Genomic DNA, 20,915 nt, shown 5'->3' on the forward strand with positions numbered 1-20,915 from the left:
TGTGTGAGGGGATTCAGCTCTAATTTACATGTATGTGAGAGCAGCCAGTCATGGGGTTGCTTTAGTGAGGTCACCATATAGAAGGAAGGGTTAATTAAGGCAGTACACAAGGCAACATTTTCACATGAAGTATCCCTGGCAAGCCGTAGGTGTTCCACCCTCGCTGGTTCAAATTAACAGAAGAGGTTGACATTTTATATTCTGTTAATCGTGCGACGCCTGAATTAATTTGCCTTCAAGAAAACAACAGTACTCCCGCAGCCATCAGCAGCATTGTGGTTTTCACGTTGAAAAATAGCTGATGACTTGGGGTGATGAGGTGGGCCATGGCGATGATTTGATTGAAGTCGTGAAAGCTCAGTCAAGTCTTTAGTTGATCTGTGAGTTTTGTTTTAATTACAGTTTCTAACTGGTCTATAAAACAAATAATACAATCTGAGCGCTTTAACCTTAAACACATTGTGTTTGCGTTACCTTAGAATGAGCCTTTTATATCTACAGACGAAGTGGGTCCTCCTCCATGGAGTCCACCATGTTTCTACAGTAGCCCAGAACAGACAAACCAAACACTGGCTCTAGAGAGGGGCGAGAGAAGAGGTATCAGTTTGATGTCATCTGCAACCGAAGAGCCTGATGCTGCTACATACTCAGGCAGTTCTAGCTCCAACACAGTTCAATGCTGTCCAAGTTGCATGTCATCTTGGACAATGGCTCCCATCTGCACCATGACGTGGTGGTCAGCCACAGGAGTACGTTCAGTACTAGACTGATCCCACCAAGATGCACCACAGAGCACGACAGGAAATCCTTCCTGCCTGTGGTGCCATCAGACTGTTCAACTCCTCTCTGAGTGTCAGCCACTCTGAGTCAGTAGGACTATGGATGATTTGGTTCTTTTGAATTTTGTATAAAGTTTACAAGCCAAATAATGTGCAATAATTATGACAAATAATGTGCAATAACCCATATTTCAACCGCAACATCATTTATTACACTGTAGATATAGACATATTTCTAGAAAAATATAAATTTATTTTATTTTTATTCTATTTTTATTATTCTTACTTATATACAGTTTTTATTTTTATGCATATTTTCTAAGACTTTAGAATGGGAGCAGCTGTAATGCAAGCAGTGCCCCCTCGGGGATCAATAAAGTATTTCTGATTTTGATTCTGAACACCTCAAATACAGCAGCCCGGTCAGTGGTCCTATACTTTCAGGCCTGGCACTGCCTCCCTGGCATCATTTTTTTGAAGTGCCCCTTTCATGCAATAGTATAAAGAGCCAGGAAATTCAGAATCGGGAGGTGTTGGGATGGTAGGATGGGTTGCAAACCAGACTTTCCTTCAGAAAACCAGGATTTGCTCCTGCTTGTTACCATGAGTGAGTGATTGTTTTTAAGTTATGTTACATAAGTAGGTTGTCGTACATAAACGACATGGGTTGCTTCATTTGTGTACCTTCCTTTACACAAGTTGTGAGGCAGAACAAATAGTCAGTTTAAGTCAAACTGTGATCTCTTCCTAAACCTAACTAGGTAGTTGTTGTGCCTTAACCTTACCCAACTGCAACCTTTTGCCAACGTTGCTAACAGTCTAAAAGTCATATGTGTCATACCATGTGAAGTGTTTGTAAGTAAGGTGTTGATGAAGGTTCTCAGTCATCCAGGTCATGGTAATTCTAATGCTTTATCATAAGCAAATGGACTTGTTTCCGTTTCTTGAAGACATTTCACCTCAAACTCATCTCAAACTTGACTTTGGAGCCCTTCCTTCACATGCAAAACTGAGTATGGAGAGCAACATAGTTTGACGCTACTGATCAAGCGGCTGTATTTGACTTGTTGGGAGTGAGAACAAGCTGAAACACTGCACACTGGACCTTTTTAAAGATCTACTCCTAAGTTGTTTTCTCAAATTTGAAATATCACCAGACATCTGCCCTCCCTCTTTTCTTTTTTCTCCTCTTCTTCACCTCCTGGCTCTCTTGGGTTTTCCTTTGGTCACATTACAGGATCTTTGGATTGAATTTACTTTTTTTTTTTTCCCCACAAGAATCGCTGTACCTGCTAGCATCAAATTTCATCTCAAAACTCAAATTTACAGAAGCTCATCCATCAAGATATTAAAAAGTTCTCCTTTTCGTCTGTGAAAGGGTGACAGGACGTCTGGCTCTTGTCACGTGTGTGTTTGTCGACGGCGCAGTTTCAGAACCCGCCAACCTGCTGCAGCCAGCAGTGTGCAGCCCTCCTTACAGGAAGAGCGAAAGATAATATATTTTATTTTATATGTTTTGGGAAGAGAGAATGTTAGTTTGACTCCATATATTAAATCTAAACCCATTTAGAGCTAATTGAATACAAATACAGGGTCAGGGTATAAAATAAGAAAAGTGGGCATGGGCACGTATCAGGTATTAATGTTAACTGTAATATTTTTCCTACCAGTAGGTGAGATATTCTATGTCCAGACTATTATAAGAAGCGAGGCCCCCTAACATATTTATCTTGGACTGGGCCCACGCGCTGCATACACACCTACCATACGCACGCAGACACACATCCTCCGTGGAAGCTCGGCGTGCTTGGAGAGGGAAGGCGGACGTTTCGGGGCACGGGGGGCTACATTATACTATAGTAGCGGCTTTTATGAGACAGACAACACGCCTGGCTCCGGCGGGAAAACCTCATGATGGACAGGCACTTTACCTGAGCCAAGAGCAGGCAGCCGAGGAGGAGGGGGAAAATGAAATAAAATCAATACTCGAACATAACTTTTTAAATAAACATTTGCACTCGGCGGACATTGTTGGCAGTGGGAGCCGGTAACCTGTCCCTATTGGTGGAACTCAACACCAGAGCGTTTTTCGCGGAGCACTGGCTCCCATCGAGGTGATGGCTACTGGCAAGATGTGACGTGAATAGCGGGCTGTGTTCTGCTTATTCAAGGTAAAAGAAGAGGGGGGGCTCAGATCCTGAGGTAGGGCTGCTCTTTCCCTGAGCAAGGGTTTTCACAGCTTCTTGGTGTGTGCTAAAAGTTGCCTTAACCTCTGCATGCTTCAAGCAACAATTCTCCACCAGGAGGGAAGAAATGAGATTAAACTGTTTCAAGTGCAGCAGGCCTGTAGCTCCCCTGAACTGGAGGTGTGATTCAAGTACAGCTTTTTGTTTTATAGAGATGCATTTAAGGGCAGAGACACTGCTGGAATTTGGGTTGAGGCCATCATGTCATCACCTGAAGTATTGCAGGGAGGGACGTTTTGTGTAGTTATTGGATTTAAAGTAATCTGGCAGCAGTTGTGCCCCGGAGAGTGTGTTTAAAGATCTGCAAAAGCTTGTAATTGGTCAGATAACAGCTGCTATCTCCTGAAATTTAAAGCAAAATCAATCACAGTTTCTTTGAAGTCAACAGAAGCTTCATTAAAGCACAATGCAAGTTACCCATAAGAGACATGGGATTTGGTAAGATTTTAAATGATTTGAAAAAGAGTGTAGGAGCGGGTTACTGCAGGTTACTATGTGTGTGTTTTTTATTTGACATTGGGACATGTGGGTGCCTTACATGACACAAGGACGAAAACAAGAAATACAGTGAATATTATCGCCTAGGCCAGAAAAAATGAAAAAGAGCGACGGTGACATCACCAGCGCCTTTCTGAATAGTTGAGAGATTTTCAACTCAAAGGGCCAAGAGTGACAAAAAAGTACTCGGGAAAAAGACACTGGGCACAACCTTTCCTCCGGGGGTTGCCTGATGCTGCAGACTCTCGTGCCTCATTGAAAAAAACTGAGAGAAGACTCTGGCAAAAATGTTATATGGACACAGACCCTAAGCTGTTTTTTCAACCACTATCAAACAACAACAAAAGAAGAAGAAGAAGATACAATAAAATAAGATTGATGTAGTGAGTGGAAACACTTCAAGCATGCTAACACATACTGTATTGGACAGCGTCACACAGATGTGCCAATCGCTGTTGCGAGGCAAAAAAAAAAAAGCTTACCGGCCAACCGAGGAAATTGAAATGTATGTTCACTGTTAGCTGCTTAATGTGTACAGGATGATCCCGATATGTCAGGTGGACACTGGGTGGAACAAACTTGTTAACCTGCACTACTGTCAGCTTAAATGAAAAGAAACCTAGCTTTATGCATTTCAACGTACAAGACATTTTTTTAAAATGACAAGAGTTTGAAAAACAATGTTTAAGTCCTTGAGTCTTGCTACATCTTTTTCAGAAGATGAAGTGTTGATGATTGGACTTTTGTTGTGTTTTTTTTTAGTTTTACCAAACTTGTACTAGGTCGACCCGTGACCCAAAAACCAAATCAGGGCAAATTTCTCTTATTAGCAAGACCAGCTTTTTATTCTTATCAAAAAATGATAAGAAGTTTATCAGCTTTTATCAACCACGTGTTGAACAGCATTCTGGGAAATGTAGGCCATCAGAGGAGCAGGTCGAGGGAAGGTGAGGGAGTGAGTTTCAAGACTTCATCTCACATGAACCTTTGGAATGCGGGGAAACATAGCAGACTGATGAGCAGTGTAACCGTACCTGAGAGGGATTTATTCTTACAACAACAATAGACAGTCTGGGACTCACAGGCCACAGGATAAGCTGGGTGGCCTGGTCTGGCTGCTGCTGCCGCTGCTGCTGCTGCTGCTGCTGCTGCTGCTGCTGCTGCTCTGAGCTGGCCCAGGTGCTGCTGACTACGGTGGAAAAGACCTCTCACTCTCCTCACAGCTGGCTGGACGGACACACACACACACACACACACAGCTGGTTCCTGCAGTGGCCCAGCTGCAGCAGCTGCCACACTGAGTGCTGGATGGACTGGGTCACAGTGAAACACCTGGATGCAGACACACAGTCCAGCAGCGGTGAGGATCAGACCGACTCAGACCAGGAACAAAGTCAAAAATCTGGATCAGATTTCAAATGTGTGAGCTGTTAAATGTGCACTTATTCATTCTGAAAAAAGAAAAAAAGAAAACAACACTGGGACATGATAAGCTAATTTTATTTACATGAAGGTCATTAGATTACCACATTGTTACTTAAAAAATCCTACAATAGCAATAATATTGTGACATTATGATTATACTTTATGGCAATAGATGTATGGCAATAGAATTTTTAGCTGTGATGTCATGTAACTAAGTACATTTATACAAATACTTGTGTGCAGTTTTGGGGTATTGACCATATTCTCCATATTCTATCCTCTGACATCATGCTCAGGGTGGGAACCTCGAATGCTGGCACAGGGTTATGCTGCTGTGTTTCAGGTTGTAAGTCCTGGAAATGTAGGTAATCTGACAAATTGTTATCATTTCTCCACTTCCCAGCAACAGAAAGATGATGGATAGTGAAAATCTGGAGGGACATCGGGTCATATTTCAACATAAATCAACATATTTGATAGCCCATTAGCTAACGTTAGCATTCAACCACCTCCTAGCTAGCATTACTGTTCGATTACATCAAACGCGTTTCACTTCCAGGGCTAGATAAATGTGTGGTGAAACTTTAGAATTGATATACACTTTCTGTTTGTAAGGCGTTACATTAACTATAAAGTAATGTTAGCATGGAAGTGGTTGAATGCTAATGTTAGCTGATGTCTAATGGAAACTAAAGCTAATGGGTTGTATTAACTATCCATTGACCTTTTAGTTGCTGATCAATCAGGGAGCAGTGAAATGATAATAATCTGTCAGAACTGATACATTATTGACCTTGCAAAATGGAGCACAGCAGCACAACATTTGAGCTACTAAAGTGGCTGCCTTGTTTATATGGTCAGTTTGCAGTTTACTCGAGTATTTCCATTTTCTGTCTCTTTATACTTCCATTCCACTATTCTGGAGGAAAATATTGCACTTTTATTTGACCACATTTATTTTTAAAACTATAGTTACTATAGTTACCAGTAGGTCTTTTTAAACTCATAGTAGGCTATACAGTAGATACATGTAAATATTCGTGGGCTACTTAAGCACAGTTATCACTGGAAAACAAATTTTAATACTTCAGTTTATTTAATATGATTTATTCAAGTATATGTTTGAGTTTCACTTTTACCAAATTGATGATTTAATACATCTTTATTTACCCAAGTAGGACTTTTAGGCACTTTTTACCACAGTGAAGAAACACATTATTGCATTTTTCTTTTGATTGAAAGTATAGTAAATAAAAAATGCACTGCATAATTATAAATACTATATCATCATAAATATTCCTTCCATTATTAAACAGTCACAGTTACTATGAAAAAACTTCCAAACACTAATATTTTACTATGTCTTATACTCTCCTTAACACTTTATTCTCTTCAGCTTTGACAGCACCATTATTTTCAACTGAAAATAACATGCGCTTGTTGCAGTAGTTATAAAGCATATCTTAAATGTATAAGACATCTTTATATTGCAGTGTATACTGTAAGGGCCATGTGCATGGAGACTCACTTTGACATTTGAGGAAAGAAATATGTAGTAAATGTTCTAAATCTATAGCTTTTAAACATAATCAATGGCCTTGTTATTTATTTAATTTACTGTTTATTTGATATGGATAGGTACAATACACATAAACAAACTGAAACAGCTGTATCATAGTGTTTAGCAGATGCTAATTTGCAACACCTGTCTCCAGTGAACTGAACTTGTGCAAGTGTAGAAACCCAACTCCACGTCCCCCCTTGGGTCAGATTGGGATAATAACTCAGGCCGGGAATCTGACGTCAGTCCAGACCAGTCGCCGCACGCTGACTGTAATTTACTGTAACTGTAGGTTTTACTGTTTGTGTGAGCAGACAACACATCTTACTTTTATTACTCCACACAAACACGTGCTTAAACTGAAAATTGCTTCTTGATATTAGCACTCTTTCCGTCTCAATTGCTGCGCACCAATTTCCTTTGCGATGAATGTATTGCTGCGCAGCCGAGCACACTCCACAAAGGCTGAGCTCATACTCGTAGGTTAAAAGCAGACAGAGATGGCTGAGGGGTCTGCAGTTCTGAAGGACTCCTGATGTTTTCACTTTGATACATTAGCTGCGGGTACGTCTACTGTACATTCAGAAGTCACCTAGATTTACAATTTTAAAACTTGTGACGCAAGGATAGAGTATTTTGGGTTGTTTGAAGGCTGCCTCGATGAAGCTGAGTTGAGTAAGCGGCCAATCACACTGGGAAAAGTCGGCGGCAGTTGAATATTCTCAACTTTTCAGCAAAAGGTGTAGACTTGATCCTCGTTTTTCATTAATTACATCTGATTGCGCACCAAGCTGTTTGCCCAAAACCTGCTTTACCATTTTTTAAAACTGCTGCGCCTGTTGCGAGAAGTCTCTGTGTGATCGGGACCTACTGTAAGAAAGTCAAGAGAAATTTACACATTACTTTGCTGCTGAGTAATTAGTAAAGTAATGTAATTACTTTTTCAATGTGTACTTGATTGCAGTTTTCAGCTAAGTTGCTCACAATGCCTATAGGTCACAGAAGCTTGTCTAGGTTGAAGAAGCACATGTGATACAGTGCAGCGCTCCAAGAACACTGAACCCACTGGACTGAGCATTCAGAATATATTCACCACATGGTTGTGGCTAGGAAATTGACCTGGTTTTATGTCTTTGCGCAGCCATGGCTCTACATTGCTGTTCAGCGTTACCACTGAAGAAGAAGCGAACTCAAACGGAACCTGGTTGTTTTAGTAACCTTTAGTATCAGTAAGCTGCAACAGCGGTTAGAACCGTGACAGGCCAGTGTTGTCTGGCTCGCCGATGAGTAAGCTAGGATCGGACAGCTCCGACCAATGACGGAGCAGAACCCGGGCTCGAAACGACGGCACGCGTTTTGCTTGGCGGTCTTGACAGCTTCAAGCGTGAAGATTGAGAAAGAAGCGCATGTGTGTATTTGTTTTGGGGGATTTTTACTGGAACTGAGAGCTGGGTGTGTGTTTTGACAGACACGAGGCCAGACACCGCCGTGATTCAGACATGGTGTTGTGGAGATAGATGACACTGCCGTGGACACGTTCCATGTGTGGTCAACGTACACACACATTTATTGATCTGCACAAGTGCCCACAAACACACTTGAGAAGATGCAGAATAAACAGCGAACATGGGCAAATGCACACTAGTGACACTTTCAGATTTATTTTGCCTTCCGTTCTCTATCGACTTGTAAGCTGCCTCTATTTTCTACAGAGACACACTCACCCACACACACACTCCCACACACACACAAAGTCATCACCTGCAGTGACAGCACTGACTCTGTGCACCAACTCAGTGTGTGTCACATTATGAGAAAAATATCCATAAATCTCTTAAAACGTCATGTTCCACTCAGTCTTTTCTCATTAGCTGCCTCAGAGCCTCCATGTAAACACACCTGTCACACACACGGGACGATCACCATGGAGAACATGACAGTGGATACACAACTCTTCCTGGAAAACTGGAGCGAGCAGAAGAAAGGGAGATTCAGCGAGGATGTGAATGTGATTAATAGAAACGTCAGACGTGAATTGCTGAGATGGAGATGCCAAGAACAGCTGCGAAAACCAGGCCAGGGGAAATGTGTGCGTGTTTGTGTGTTTGAAGGAAGTGTGTTGCCGCTAAGCAAGGCACTCAACCCTCCTACTGGTGCTCAGTATCCAGCAGCAGAGGGCTGTGCTTACTGGGCAGCTCCCAGGTGAGAATGTGAGTGTGAAGCAAAGAGAAATGAAGCATATTGTTTTTGAAGGACGATTTGGAGGTCCACTTGTTCTGGGGGTCACCACGATTACCAAGACCACTTGAAAAGACCTGCCTTTTGGTTTAACAAACGCAGCTTTAAAGAGAAAGCCATTGACTCGGACCATGTAATGAGGTGTCCCCAGTAAAGTCAATATCCCATACTCCCTTAACCAATGGGGTGATTGAGTCGTCGCATCACCATGAGAAACTTCACCAACCTGTGAATCGGCTACAATAATTTCAAAATCATTTGTTCCCTCCTGTAAGTCCGGCATTAAACACAATGCATTAACATGTTTCTATCATTGTGAAAGTCTTTTTTTCGTGTTTAAAGTGCATCCCTTCCACTTCCCTGTCTGAAGTGCTTTGTACCTCCCAGCTGTTTCAACTGATTTCACCATTTACACCAAATGTATTAAAAAATATAACCTATTGGAGGTAAACATGTCAAATTTTACAAATCCAGTAAATAGTAACCAATATGGGTTACTCCTTTGGAAAAAGAAGAACGTGGGGAAAGTCACCAGATTACCTTAAAAAAATGCTTCATTTGGCAAATGTACACACAAAGATATTGCTTTCTTTGTGTGATAAACGTATCTGTTTCTTCCAGTGACGGAGGTTTGTATTTGCATATAGAGCATGGAAGTGAGATCGGATTTCAAGTGGTCACAAGACGCGTGGCGAGACTTGTTTAGGGTCAGGCGTGAATTGACGGGCTTGAAGCTGTTTCAGCACTTCAGTCGGATCACTCGGGACGGATGGTAAAATCACTCTTTCTCTCAGAACAGTTCTGCTTTAGCCAGTTTATCTGTCTCCGCCCTAAACATCAGTCAGGGTTAGTTAATTAAGAGACCCCCACAAAGCTCACATTAAACAGTGACTTTATTTTGAGGCAATTGTTTATTATAAATTTGCAACCGATGGTTATATAATGGTTAATACATACTGTGTCATCTATAACATTTTCAGGATTGCAGTTAAAAGGTTGTTGTTTATACTTTCACAGCTGCTTAATAGATGTTTTATAAAGCATTATAGTGTTTGTCAAGTGACATTAGTATTAACTAAGGTTATAATAACTATAATTTACCATTTATTAAGATGGGTTCTAAAAAGTGCTCTATTTTCATCTTAATCTCATTCGGTGCTGATGAGTCACCTGACTTTTAGTTGATTTTAGTCCAAGAGCTTTGACAAAATGTGTATATGATTTCTTTATTATCATCTTCTAGTTTTAGTCTAGTTATTGTCAGTGAAGTTTGTTTCTCTTGTATTTGGTCTTTTAATGATTTTGCAGCTGTCTGCATTTTTTTATGTGTTCAGTCGCCATGGTTACAGTCGCTGTCGTCAGCAGAAAAGTTCCTCCTTCAATAAAAAAGATTATTACGGCACACAAACACACTTTTTATGTCTGTCTGCTCTGCAGCAATACAACAGACTGACTCACAAACACTGTTTCATTTAGGATAGTTACAGCTACCTGTGTTCCCCACACAGACGCTGTATTTATTTGCTCATTCACTACAATTACCAATTCACTGCCTGAGATTAGAGTCACAGAAGCAGCTGACGTCTAGGAACACACTGAGAGATATTCCAGCAAACGAGAAAGGGAAGGTGTGGATGGTTAAAGTTCTAGAAATGTGCAACTTCAATGAGTTCTTTTTTCCTCTCAGCGCTGCGGCTGACGGGACAAACTGTTTTTGGACAAACGGGGAGCAGGTCTGAGTCATTGTACCATATCTGGCTCTATTAATACATCCGAGGTTCAGCCCTGTGAATCACTGCAAAGTGGACATAACTGTGTGTCAACACAGTGACCGGATCGAGCCAAATCATACTTAATGTCGGCCAAGTGAAACGCCTCAGTCGGTGTTAGTGCTATGGTCAAACATAGCGAAGGGTTTTAGCAAAGGTGTAGTCAAAATGAAAACAAAAAGATTATTGACAGGATCTAACTGATGTGAATACGATTGTGGACCTCACTGCCATAGTTACATCTCCGACATAACAGAAGGAAAGTGTTATCTCAGATCTGCAAGCAAGCAGCTGAGATTTACCCACACAATCAAGTGTAAACGAGCCGTTAACACCGACTTGACTGAAGTCATTCTGCAGCTTAACTCATGCCGAAGCAGATGCTTTGGAGAGTCTTGCCTCCAGACGGGCCAATCGGCGCGGGAGCTGTGGGAGAGGACGCGTGGCTGGCAGCGTGGCAGCGGAGACCGCAGCCACCTCGCAGCTTATGAAGGCCTCCATTCACCTCCATTCACACAATATTCATGCAAGAGAGAGAGAGACTCTCCCCAGCGAAAACAAGCCCCGTTTAAAGAGAAAACAATCGGCCCGCCCCAACAAATTCCTGCTAATTTGCCAGGGCCGGAGAGGCGAGGCGAGGAGAGGAGATGAGTGTCCCGAGTGATGGACGCCTGCCAGTCTCCCTGCTAAATGTGTGTGTCTGTGTTTTTTTTGTGTGTGTGTCCCTGTGCTACTACATGCCTAAAGGGTGCCAGTTACTCCATCAGGCTCAGCTTTGACACATCCCCGATGCATCCTGTTCTGGAGTTTCACTCGTCCAACATCCCCTTCCCTCCAAACACACCGCCTTCTCATCAGACTCCACATACCTGGTAGTCAAATAATAAATGTTTCTCTTTGCTGCTTTTTCTTATTTCACTTTTTTTTTTTAATTGTCTGTCACCTTGCGATTCGTTCCGAAACGCCAAAATTGAAATGAGTACGTTCATCCCGTTTCATTAATCATTACCTCGGCAGCCCATGTGAATGACTTGTCATTGTGTGACAATTTAACACGCGATGCAACATGAGTCAGAGTATAATTTGACTTGCCGTATTTATTTTTCTGGCTTATTAGAAATACTCGTTCAGAGGAGGACTGTGAGGGTGCACTGTGCTGCGGGGAACATGTTCCAGCCCACGGGGGGAGGAAACGCGGGGGGAAACCTCGCCTCACTTTGTGTGTGGAAGGGCGCGCGTGGCAAGTGTGCGCACTGGTAATACGTGTTCATTAATTATGTGTGTGTATGCGTGTTACGCATGTGTAAGTGTCTGTTACAGTAGCCAGGCTTTCTGAGCAATTAGCAGGTGGGTCTCGTCTTTAACACTCCGGACGTGTGTGTTTGTTTGTGTGTGAGGTTCGGGTGTTATGTGATGTGAGACAGGGAGGCGGAGGATTGGCTCAGTGGGCGTGTGTGTGTGGGTGTGTGTGTGGGCGTGTGTGTGTGGGTGTGTTGGGTCTGAGGACTGAGGCAGAAGCTCGTGGTATGAGTTCATTACAGCATCTTTTGCTGCAATATTTGACAGAAGGGATGTTGATTTGTAGACATTATCCCAATTCCTGTGAAGCTTTTCATTCACAACTGAAACATTTGGAATGAACATTCAACATTCGTAGTCATTTTTGAAACATAAAGCAGCTAATTTCAAAAAGGAATTCTGGCTCTATTATTCCCTACACAACCTGGAACACGGTAACATCAGTTAATCATTTAAGCATTTAGCCTCCCACCCTGGGTTTGACGTCACGTTCACCATGTGAGTATGGTCTATTGTACACAATGGATGTGCTAGTAGTATCTTTTTTTATATTATTTAACCTGTAACCCAACAAACTGATCTAGTTAATGAAGTAATGTGTGAACACTTGCTTACTAGACAGCTGTAGGTCAGATAAGATAAGATGTTCCTTTATTGATCCCCCTTGGGAGAAATTCACAGGTAACACAGCAGTACAGAGGGAAATAAGATAACAAAATAACAATTTGAAAGAAAATATAATACAAACTACTAGAATAAAAAATAAACATACTATATAACTAGCCGGGCATTCTAACAATGGCATCTTGTGTTCCAACTGATAAACACAATCACAAATCCATTCCTGACACTTCTACACTTTGTATGTTTTTTGTCTCAGAAAGGCAAGGAAAGGAGACCACCATCAAAACTCTTTAAATCCAGAAAATCACTTTTAGAGAACAGCCGCACACGCACCGCTTTGAAATATATCAAGTTATGATTGCTAAGCCAGGGATGGACAACCACCGTTCAGAGGAGCGGATCAGCGAATGGTCAGTTAGCAAAGAACAAAACCCATCTGGAGAGATCCGAGGCTAGGTGCTAAAAACTGAATGTTTACAGCCACTCTCCCCTCCATCACTTCCCTCATCCACCCCCCCTTCCCTTCCACCCATACGGCCCTCTGCCCCCTGCTCTCCTCTCTTTCCTCCTGCAGTCAGCTGGCATGGAGAAGAACGGCCCTTTGACTCATGTGGAGGGGGGGAAATGATGAGGGGTTGGGGGGTCCCGGTGCTCTTGGAGTCTGATAGTCTGGCTGTTTCGTACAGGCTTTTCCTCCGGGGGGTTTTTAAGCAGCCAGAGAGGCGAGGAGCGAGAGGGGAGATTTCTGACGGCACATCTCCACCATGTGGACTGCTGACAGGGCCGCCACTGAAATCTGGCCCCAGACCGACTGCTGACAGGCAGTCACATGTAGATGGTTGAGACTAAGGCCTCCATTAATTACGATTTGTGTATTTCAAGAAAATTCAAGAACACCTGAACTGTTTCAGAGACGAAATATTAATGTGTGGCAGGAAGTGCATCATTGCATTTCCTCCTCAGAGGTAAGGGGAGGGAGTAGAGAAAGATTAAGAACACTTGGGAGCTGGGGGAAGGGTAATTTCAGTTAGACAAAGACAGCATGGAGGAGATCAGGAGGAAGCGAGGCTGAACAGGAGAAAACCCCAAACATAGTCTGTAAAGGAGTTGTACAAGCTGAAAAGTAATAAAAAGCAAGCCTGGAGTGTGTGTGCGAGGTCAGGCGGATGTCTTTTTGCTCGGCACTTGGAAGCCAAAACCGGTCTGGGCTTAGAAACATTGCAGATAAGTGGTCTCTGCCTGTCGCTCTCCAGGCTTCTTCCTCCCTCTAAGTCACTGTCTTCACCTTCCCTCAGGAAAAGGCTAACCTACAAACCCCTCACCCTGTTCCAGTCTCCATCTGCCCCATCTACTCCATCTACCCCCCAATATACACTTGCATACATATTACATACACACTCATATACTCCTTTGATGACCAGTATGGACTGAAATTAACTGAACTCAATCTGCAACCATTCACTCGTGATTTTTTTTTCTTTCATTATATGGACTGTGGACTTTGGGACTTAAATTTTGATTTCATTTGATATTGCCATTTAAAAAATGTTGATTTATTGCTTGATGAACTTTATTATTTCCTGAAGTGATTTAAGTGTTTTGATTCGTGGTTTGTTTGTGATTGATCATTAATTAATTAATTAATTAACATTTCATTTTTAGATGTTATGGTGACCAGTGTTTTTATTTAGGGTATCTATCTTTTGTAGCTGGGGCCATAGGCTAGCAGGATTATAATTTTGTTTGTTATCCATAAATACATATTTGTTTCTTTTTATATTCAAAGAAAAGAACGACATGTTGAATTATTCCCGTGTCTGGCACACAACTTCAAACTTAAGACTTTAACGTTAAGAGTATGTTTTCAGCCCCTACGCTACAAATGAGGTAAATATGCATACAAATGAAAGTACAGTGTAAAATTGTGTTGCTCTTTAAGGTCAGTTTGTTTTTATGTAAGGTCATGCTGTTTTTATTCAGTTTATTCAGTCATGAAACCAAAGAGAGTTTGATTTTTTTTAAGATTCTTTTGGCAAATTAGAAAAAAAAAAAAATTGGTCAATGAAAATTTCTTCCTAAAAAAAACCACATTGTACACCATCTGCAGCACCGCCATGTATTTTCATGTCCATCTCCTGCTAAAGTCACACTTTCAGTGTGTGTTACATGATTTTAATACATTGGCATTGTTTTTATTAAATGGTCAGGAGGTGACAGCAGAGCATTTTAATGTAGAGCCTTAAGAGCATCCTTCAAATTTTTACAAAAGCAATTGAATAAGACATGCAATTTGTGGAGAAGTCAATATTTGAATCGATGTCGGGTAAAATGAAAACCCGAACAAATTTCCATTTTACGTATTTAATAAGTTGCACCCCTGTGAGTTCAGATAATGTAGTCTAGAGTCGGACTTTACAACACACTCAGTGACTCACTTCTTTCAGTGCAATCGGCAGCAGTGTCGGACCCCCCTCCCACCCTCCGGTAGCTGTAGACCCCCGTGCTGACACCTAATCCAGAGCCTCGCTACCATAACATTTTCACAAGGGTCGCGAGCCCCTCAATAACAGCTACACATGAATAGGTGAACTGCTTCTTTATAAGAGGTACGACACACACAATTAGTGTTCATTGGTGGTAGCCCCCCGCCACTTTTTTCTGTGTATTTTTACAAGAGTTGAATATAATCCTTAGATGGTCTGTATCTTTCAGACAAACGGGGCGTGTGTGTGTGTGTGTGCGTGTGTGTGTGTGCGCGTGTGTGCGTGTGTGTGTGATTATGTTCTCCTGTCTTGAGTGAGTGTGTGCATGATGGAGGTCAAATTGGAACAATCTATTTTTTAAATGGCCATTTTTGGCCTCAAATGTAGTGACCTGTTGCCTCATTTGTCCTGTGTGACGCCAAGCGCTACCCATAAAGCCCCATTAGCACTACAGTAGAAGGGATAATGAATATGATACAGACAAGGTGCCGGGCATTAGCTCCTCCTCCTCATAACCCAAGGCTGCAGCACACATGCACACACACAAACACACACACACACACACTAGAATGTTCATTGCCATGGAAACCTACGGTCAGTGACATATAACTTGCTTTGATATCATAGAATGTTCACATCATATTATCTTACAGACTCTATAGAAGTACATATGTGGAACCACTAGTGAGAACACAGTGCCTTCGTGCACTTCTGGATTACCGTTTGAAAAACACAACAAATTGTTCTTTGACTTGACAATGCAAAGAACAGCGAATCAAATCGGGTTAAGAAAATGTGGCCCACTTGGAAATACCCACATACTGGTGGACTTTCTTGGGGAGGGTGGCTTTGGTGTAGTAACCAAATGCATCAGTACTGTTACCGGCACAGAGGTGGCCATCAAGGTTAACAAGAACAGACCACACATTTTTAACCAGGCAAGACGGGAAATTGAAATTCTGAAGCGACTGCGGGGTCTGGATCCAGACACTTGCAACATCGTGAAGTGGAATGGTTTTTTCTTCCATAAGGAGAACATCTGTCTTAACTTTGAGCTCCTGGATAAAAGCCTGCATGATTACAGGGTGCACAGAAGAAATGCAAATCTTTCCATGAGAGAGCTGAGACCAGTCATTCATCAGCTGGCCACAGCCCTGTCCCACCTGAGTTCCAAGCAAATTGTTCATGCGGACCTCAAACCTGAAAATGTTATGGTCGTGGACAGCACGCAGCAGCAAATACGAGTCAGGTTGATTGACTTTGGCCTGGCACATCCAAGGTTTGGCACTGATCCTGGTGCCTGTGTGCAGACCACCTGGTACAGGGCACCAGAAGTCATAATACAACTTCCTTTTGATGAGGCCATAGATATGTGGTCTCTCGGCCTGACGATTGTAGAAATGGCTACGGGGTACCCCATGTACCCCGGTGACACGGAATATGATGTGCTGAGATACATCGTAGAAACCCAGGGCCAGCCACCGGATCATATGCTGGACAGCGGGGTGTGTACCAAATATTATTTTGCGACCCAGAACATCGGCGAGAGGCGCTGGAGATTGAAGACACCCTGGGAGTTCAGAGCCGAGACTGGGTTCCCATACATGGATGGAAGATGCTGTGTCCTCAAGAGTCTTGACGACCTTGAGCAGCTGATAGTGTCAGACACAGAAGACCCGAGTGATAAGCGCCTGTTGCTGGACCTGATTAAAAGGATGCTAGAGCTGGACCCTGTTCAGCGCATCAAACCACTGGAGGTCCTGCAGCATCCATTCCTTACTCACAGCCTGGAAGGCGGCATGCAAACACAACATTCCATAGTGTCTAGTGTCTGTAAGGCACGACCAGAGAACGTTCACCATGGGCAAGTTGTCTCCTTGACAGATGAATCAGAGTCCAGCATTGACAAGGAAAATGGCTCCCAGCCTGAGACCAATGCTGAGAACCAAAGCTGGTTAAGGCGTCTTGTCGGAAAGATATCAGACACGTTATCTTACTACTTCAGCAGTGGCTGAAGCTAACCACTGAGTCTCTGTGTGTTGTTAGCAATTTCGCAATGTGTGGTTTTCTCCGGGTGCTCCGGTTCGCCACAAGATAAATTAATCAAAAAAAGAAAAGGACAATTTTCGCGAAAAAAAGGTCTCACATAATTAACCAAGTCAAGATGCAGCAGGAAGAAAGTTTAAAAAGTATTAACAACAAAACATCAAAAACCAGAAATCAAAAACATTGTCTGAAAGCGGCGTGTAGCCTTCGACATCTCCCCCACTAATGAGTTGAGGGTGAGACTGCCGGACAGCAAGTACATGTCAGTTTTCAATGTGGAGGAAACTCTAAAAGCACAATAAGAGCCCAAGAGAAATAGAAAAAATAGCCAAGCTCTTTGGCTACTCCCCTGCAGATATAGACAAGATTGCCCAGCAATGGCATGCCATCCATCTTAGTAAATGAAATGAGATTTTAAAAAAAAGTGTAGAGTGCGAGAGTGTAGTAAAAATCAAACTTAGAAATCGGATGTCCTTGCAGACCCTTAACTCCATCCTGTACATCCGATATGGACTGAAGCTGTCTGGTGAGGCTTGCTATGAGCACCAGCTGCCTGATGATGTTTTGTAGCGTTTTGGCACATCAGGTACTTCACTTACTGAACCTGCCACGTAGAGCCTTGACATTAAATTGTGACATAAAAAAATAAATGTTAATAAGTTAATTTGTAGTTCTAAACATATTTTTTCATGTTTTTTACCCACTTTTTGTCTCTCCCACGACGTTATTCCTCTCTCCTACAGCGTCCATTACAATTACATGCACATGGCCAATAAGGCTAATTAGCTGATGACGGTATTTTGCAACTTTTAGCACAGCCAATAGCAACTCTTCTTACTGAGGAGTTGGCAACAGTCGTGTCCACTGCAATGATTTCACACAAACTACATGAAAACTAAAATCGTATTTGGTGAAACATTAACAGGAGGCTATTCATTCTTTAATTCTTTTTGATTTATTCTTGGATTTCTACCATCAATTATGATTGCTGGATTATTACACTTTACTATATGCGCAAATATGAGGCCGACATTCTCATCTCGATTATCCTCACCACCTGTGAATATGGATTGTATGATTTATGATAGCTTGTAAATAAGGTCAGTGACAGCTCTTGCATAATCTTAAACACTCCATATCTGCCATTGCTAGTCCACATCATGACGCAGGCCGAGTTCACCGTCCCTACACTTCAATGAATGAATAGCGTTCACCTGTCAAACTTCCATTTTCAAACGATACTACAAGAGTAGGGTTGGGAGCTCACCTGGCTCTAAACTGACACACTCTTCTAATTACAGAGTTAATAACAGAAGGAAGCGCTGATTTAATATCATTGATTTGATTTTACAGTGTAGAGGTGTCTGGTAGAGGGAAATGTTAGACTGAACTAAAAATGTATAATTTCTCAGTCCAAACACCGCATTATCAAGTCTGCCAGAAAATACAAGATACATTTGGATTTTTTGTTGAATGATGCAGGTCACCAGAAGTCACAAGGCAGAACATGCAAATCTACAGCAAGTTTGGGTGTTAATGTTTGGAAACAAGCTACCACTTCCTGTAAATTCCGGATAAGCCCTTCACGTTTTTAGTTTCAGAGCTTCCAGAGTCAAAAAGAGTCAACATGTCTCAGGCTCAAGAACAGGACAGAGACTTGTTTGGTTGTGTCCCCTTTGCTTCTCTCTTGAAGGTAATTGGTAAGTAGGGCTGTCCTATTGGACTGACCGGGGACACCTGGACCCAGTGCTCCCAGTCAATACAGGAACTGCAACCAGAATGACCACATGAGCCAGTCACAACTAAACATCTTGTGGTTGTTTGACTGGTTTTCATGCGGCTAAATAAACTAAAATAGATGAGGAAAGATTGAGAGTTCGTATTAACTTGAGACTGCAAATGTTTGTTGCCACAGCTGGAGATGCCCCGAGGTTCTCCTCATCCAATGGTGTCACACAAACAAATACAAACTTATTTTCCTACTCTTAACATGAAGGTCATTGTCATTCATCTCCCTAAAATAATCATTTCCATCTTGTTTTATGGCACTCATTGAGATTGTCATCTCTATGAATGATCATGACATCATTTATTGCTTTTCTGTCCGTTTAAACACAAAGTTGATTTCGATAATATTGAAAGATGTAATCAGCTCTTTAATGAACACTTGAAATGGACAAAGTTAAAAGCTGGAGTGGCTGTTCAATGAAGTCGACAACTGATGGAGTTGAAGACCTGAAAACAGACGCGATGGTAGCTGTGTCTCTGTTAGACAGGCAATGAGCTGGTTTGTTTTGGTCTGGGGGAAAATATAAAATTACCCTGCATTATGTAGCTCCTTATGTTGCCATGGTGTGTACGTGAGCTTCATCAGCTCTGCCTCCCTTCGTCCTCTCTGGCTTGATGATGTGATTCCCTCTGGTGTGAACTCGTCATCAGAGTCAACAACGCTCTCATTGTGGGAGCTCTAACATGCAAAACATCATATCATCATGAGTCCAATGTGACATTAACATACCCAGCCGCTGGTAGCTAACCAGCAATACGTTACAAAATCAAGATACACTCGTCTGAATACAATGTCTGAATACTGACAAAGCTAGCTATAGTATACTATATGGCTATAGTAATGGTTTTGTTGGTTGTTTGCATTTAATATGATAATATTAGGTGTTTACTTACAGATGAAGGAGACAAGAGGTGTCTACTTGTAGTTAGGTGTTGTGATAAAAACAATGCACTCATATTCCCACCGCTCATGGGGATTCGGGACTCCATTGGCGGCATTTGGCAGTCGTCAGACAGGAACATGTTCATGGTTAGGGGGGAGTAGCTTTGGAGGGAGGCTTGAGTGCAAGAGGTGGACCTTTCTTGCTGGATACTTTAAAAATCTAGCCTGGGCTTGATGGATTAAGAGATTAACACATTTTGTTCTAGGACATAAAGTACATTAAATGTCCCATTTGTAAAGCATTTACAAATGGCAGTTGCTAACAAATGGCTTCATGAGACTACAGAAATTGACGGGACATTAAACGTCATCGCGGTGAACACAGAGACCTACCTATTCACTAGTCCGTCAGTTTCAAACTATTCTAATTCTAACTTTACACCTTGTAGACGGATCAGTTTATGGAAAACGTGTATAGTAATGCGTAGCATGACGCTGCAATCGCAATGTAGTCTGTGTATAGCCTCACATTAGCTTTTTAATGCTAGCATGTAAAAGTGTCATAAACTTGTATCATAAAGGTTTTTTCGTCGATAATCCAAAATCCAGTTAAAAAATCCCATAGGCTTTTTGTTGAGGGAACCAGGGCGATGCTAACGTTCGGGTTAGCTTACCAAACTACGTCATCCCTACACCACACTATACACGGCCCTCTGTGTTAATAACCAAAACACACTGTACAGGTGAGTTACAAATCTGTTCAACGCAATGCTTATAAAGCATTTGCAGATGCATTTAAAAAGTATTTTTCAAGACTGTTTTTGCACCCATGTTTATATCAGCTAGCAGTCCTCTCGCTCCCTGTGTTCTGCTGCTGTCTTGCTGTTGTTTTTGGCGCGTTACACATTGTGGTTTAGTAAAAGACCATCACCAAAGGTTGCTTCCCTGTTGCAGTGCGGTAAATTATAAGAGACGAACAGGTCAGAAGTTCAATTGATCTGAGATACACACTAGTAGCACTTGTACGTTAAGGAAAAGCGTGTGTTCACAGACACACTGCCACATGAGAGCAGAAAAGACCTTTCACTTAAACGTACCCCCCATCCTTCAGCACCTCTGGCCTGAACATCACTCAGCATCCCTGAGCTGTCCTGAACAGCCCAATAATGCTGTCAGTGGCAGTCCACACACGCACACACACACACACACACATAAGCAATTACATGTTCTTGACAGACGCAGGTTTATATGGTCTCGATTATGAATCAGTTCTTGC

The 20,915-nt window shown here is 42.2% G+C and overlaps 1 protein-coding gene and 1 long non-coding RNA gene across 7 annotated transcripts in view; both read left to right on the forward strand.

The window, feature by feature from the left end:
* The window catches only part of LOC115571641 (uncharacterized), a 203,008-nt gene that overhangs the window by 96,980 nt on the left and 85,113 nt on the right, over positions 1-20,915 (forward strand). The window lies entirely within an intron of this gene.
* On the forward strand, positions 15,581-17,632 carry LOC115571638 (homeodomain-interacting protein kinase 1-like). Its single transcript, XM_030401130.1, has one exon. It carries the CDS (start codon positions 15,681-15,683, stop codon positions 16,935-16,937), a length of 1,257 nt encoding a protein of 418 aa, XP_030256990.1. The 5' UTR covers positions 15,581-15,680; the 3' UTR covers positions 16,938-17,632.

This window comes from Sparus aurata, chromosome 20, assembly GCF_900880675.1.
Source record: "Sparus aurata chromosome 20, fSpaAur1.1, whole genome shotgun sequence".
NCBI classification, from domain to species: domain Eukaryota; kingdom Metazoa; phylum Chordata; class Actinopteri; order Spariformes; family Sparidae; genus Sparus; species Sparus aurata.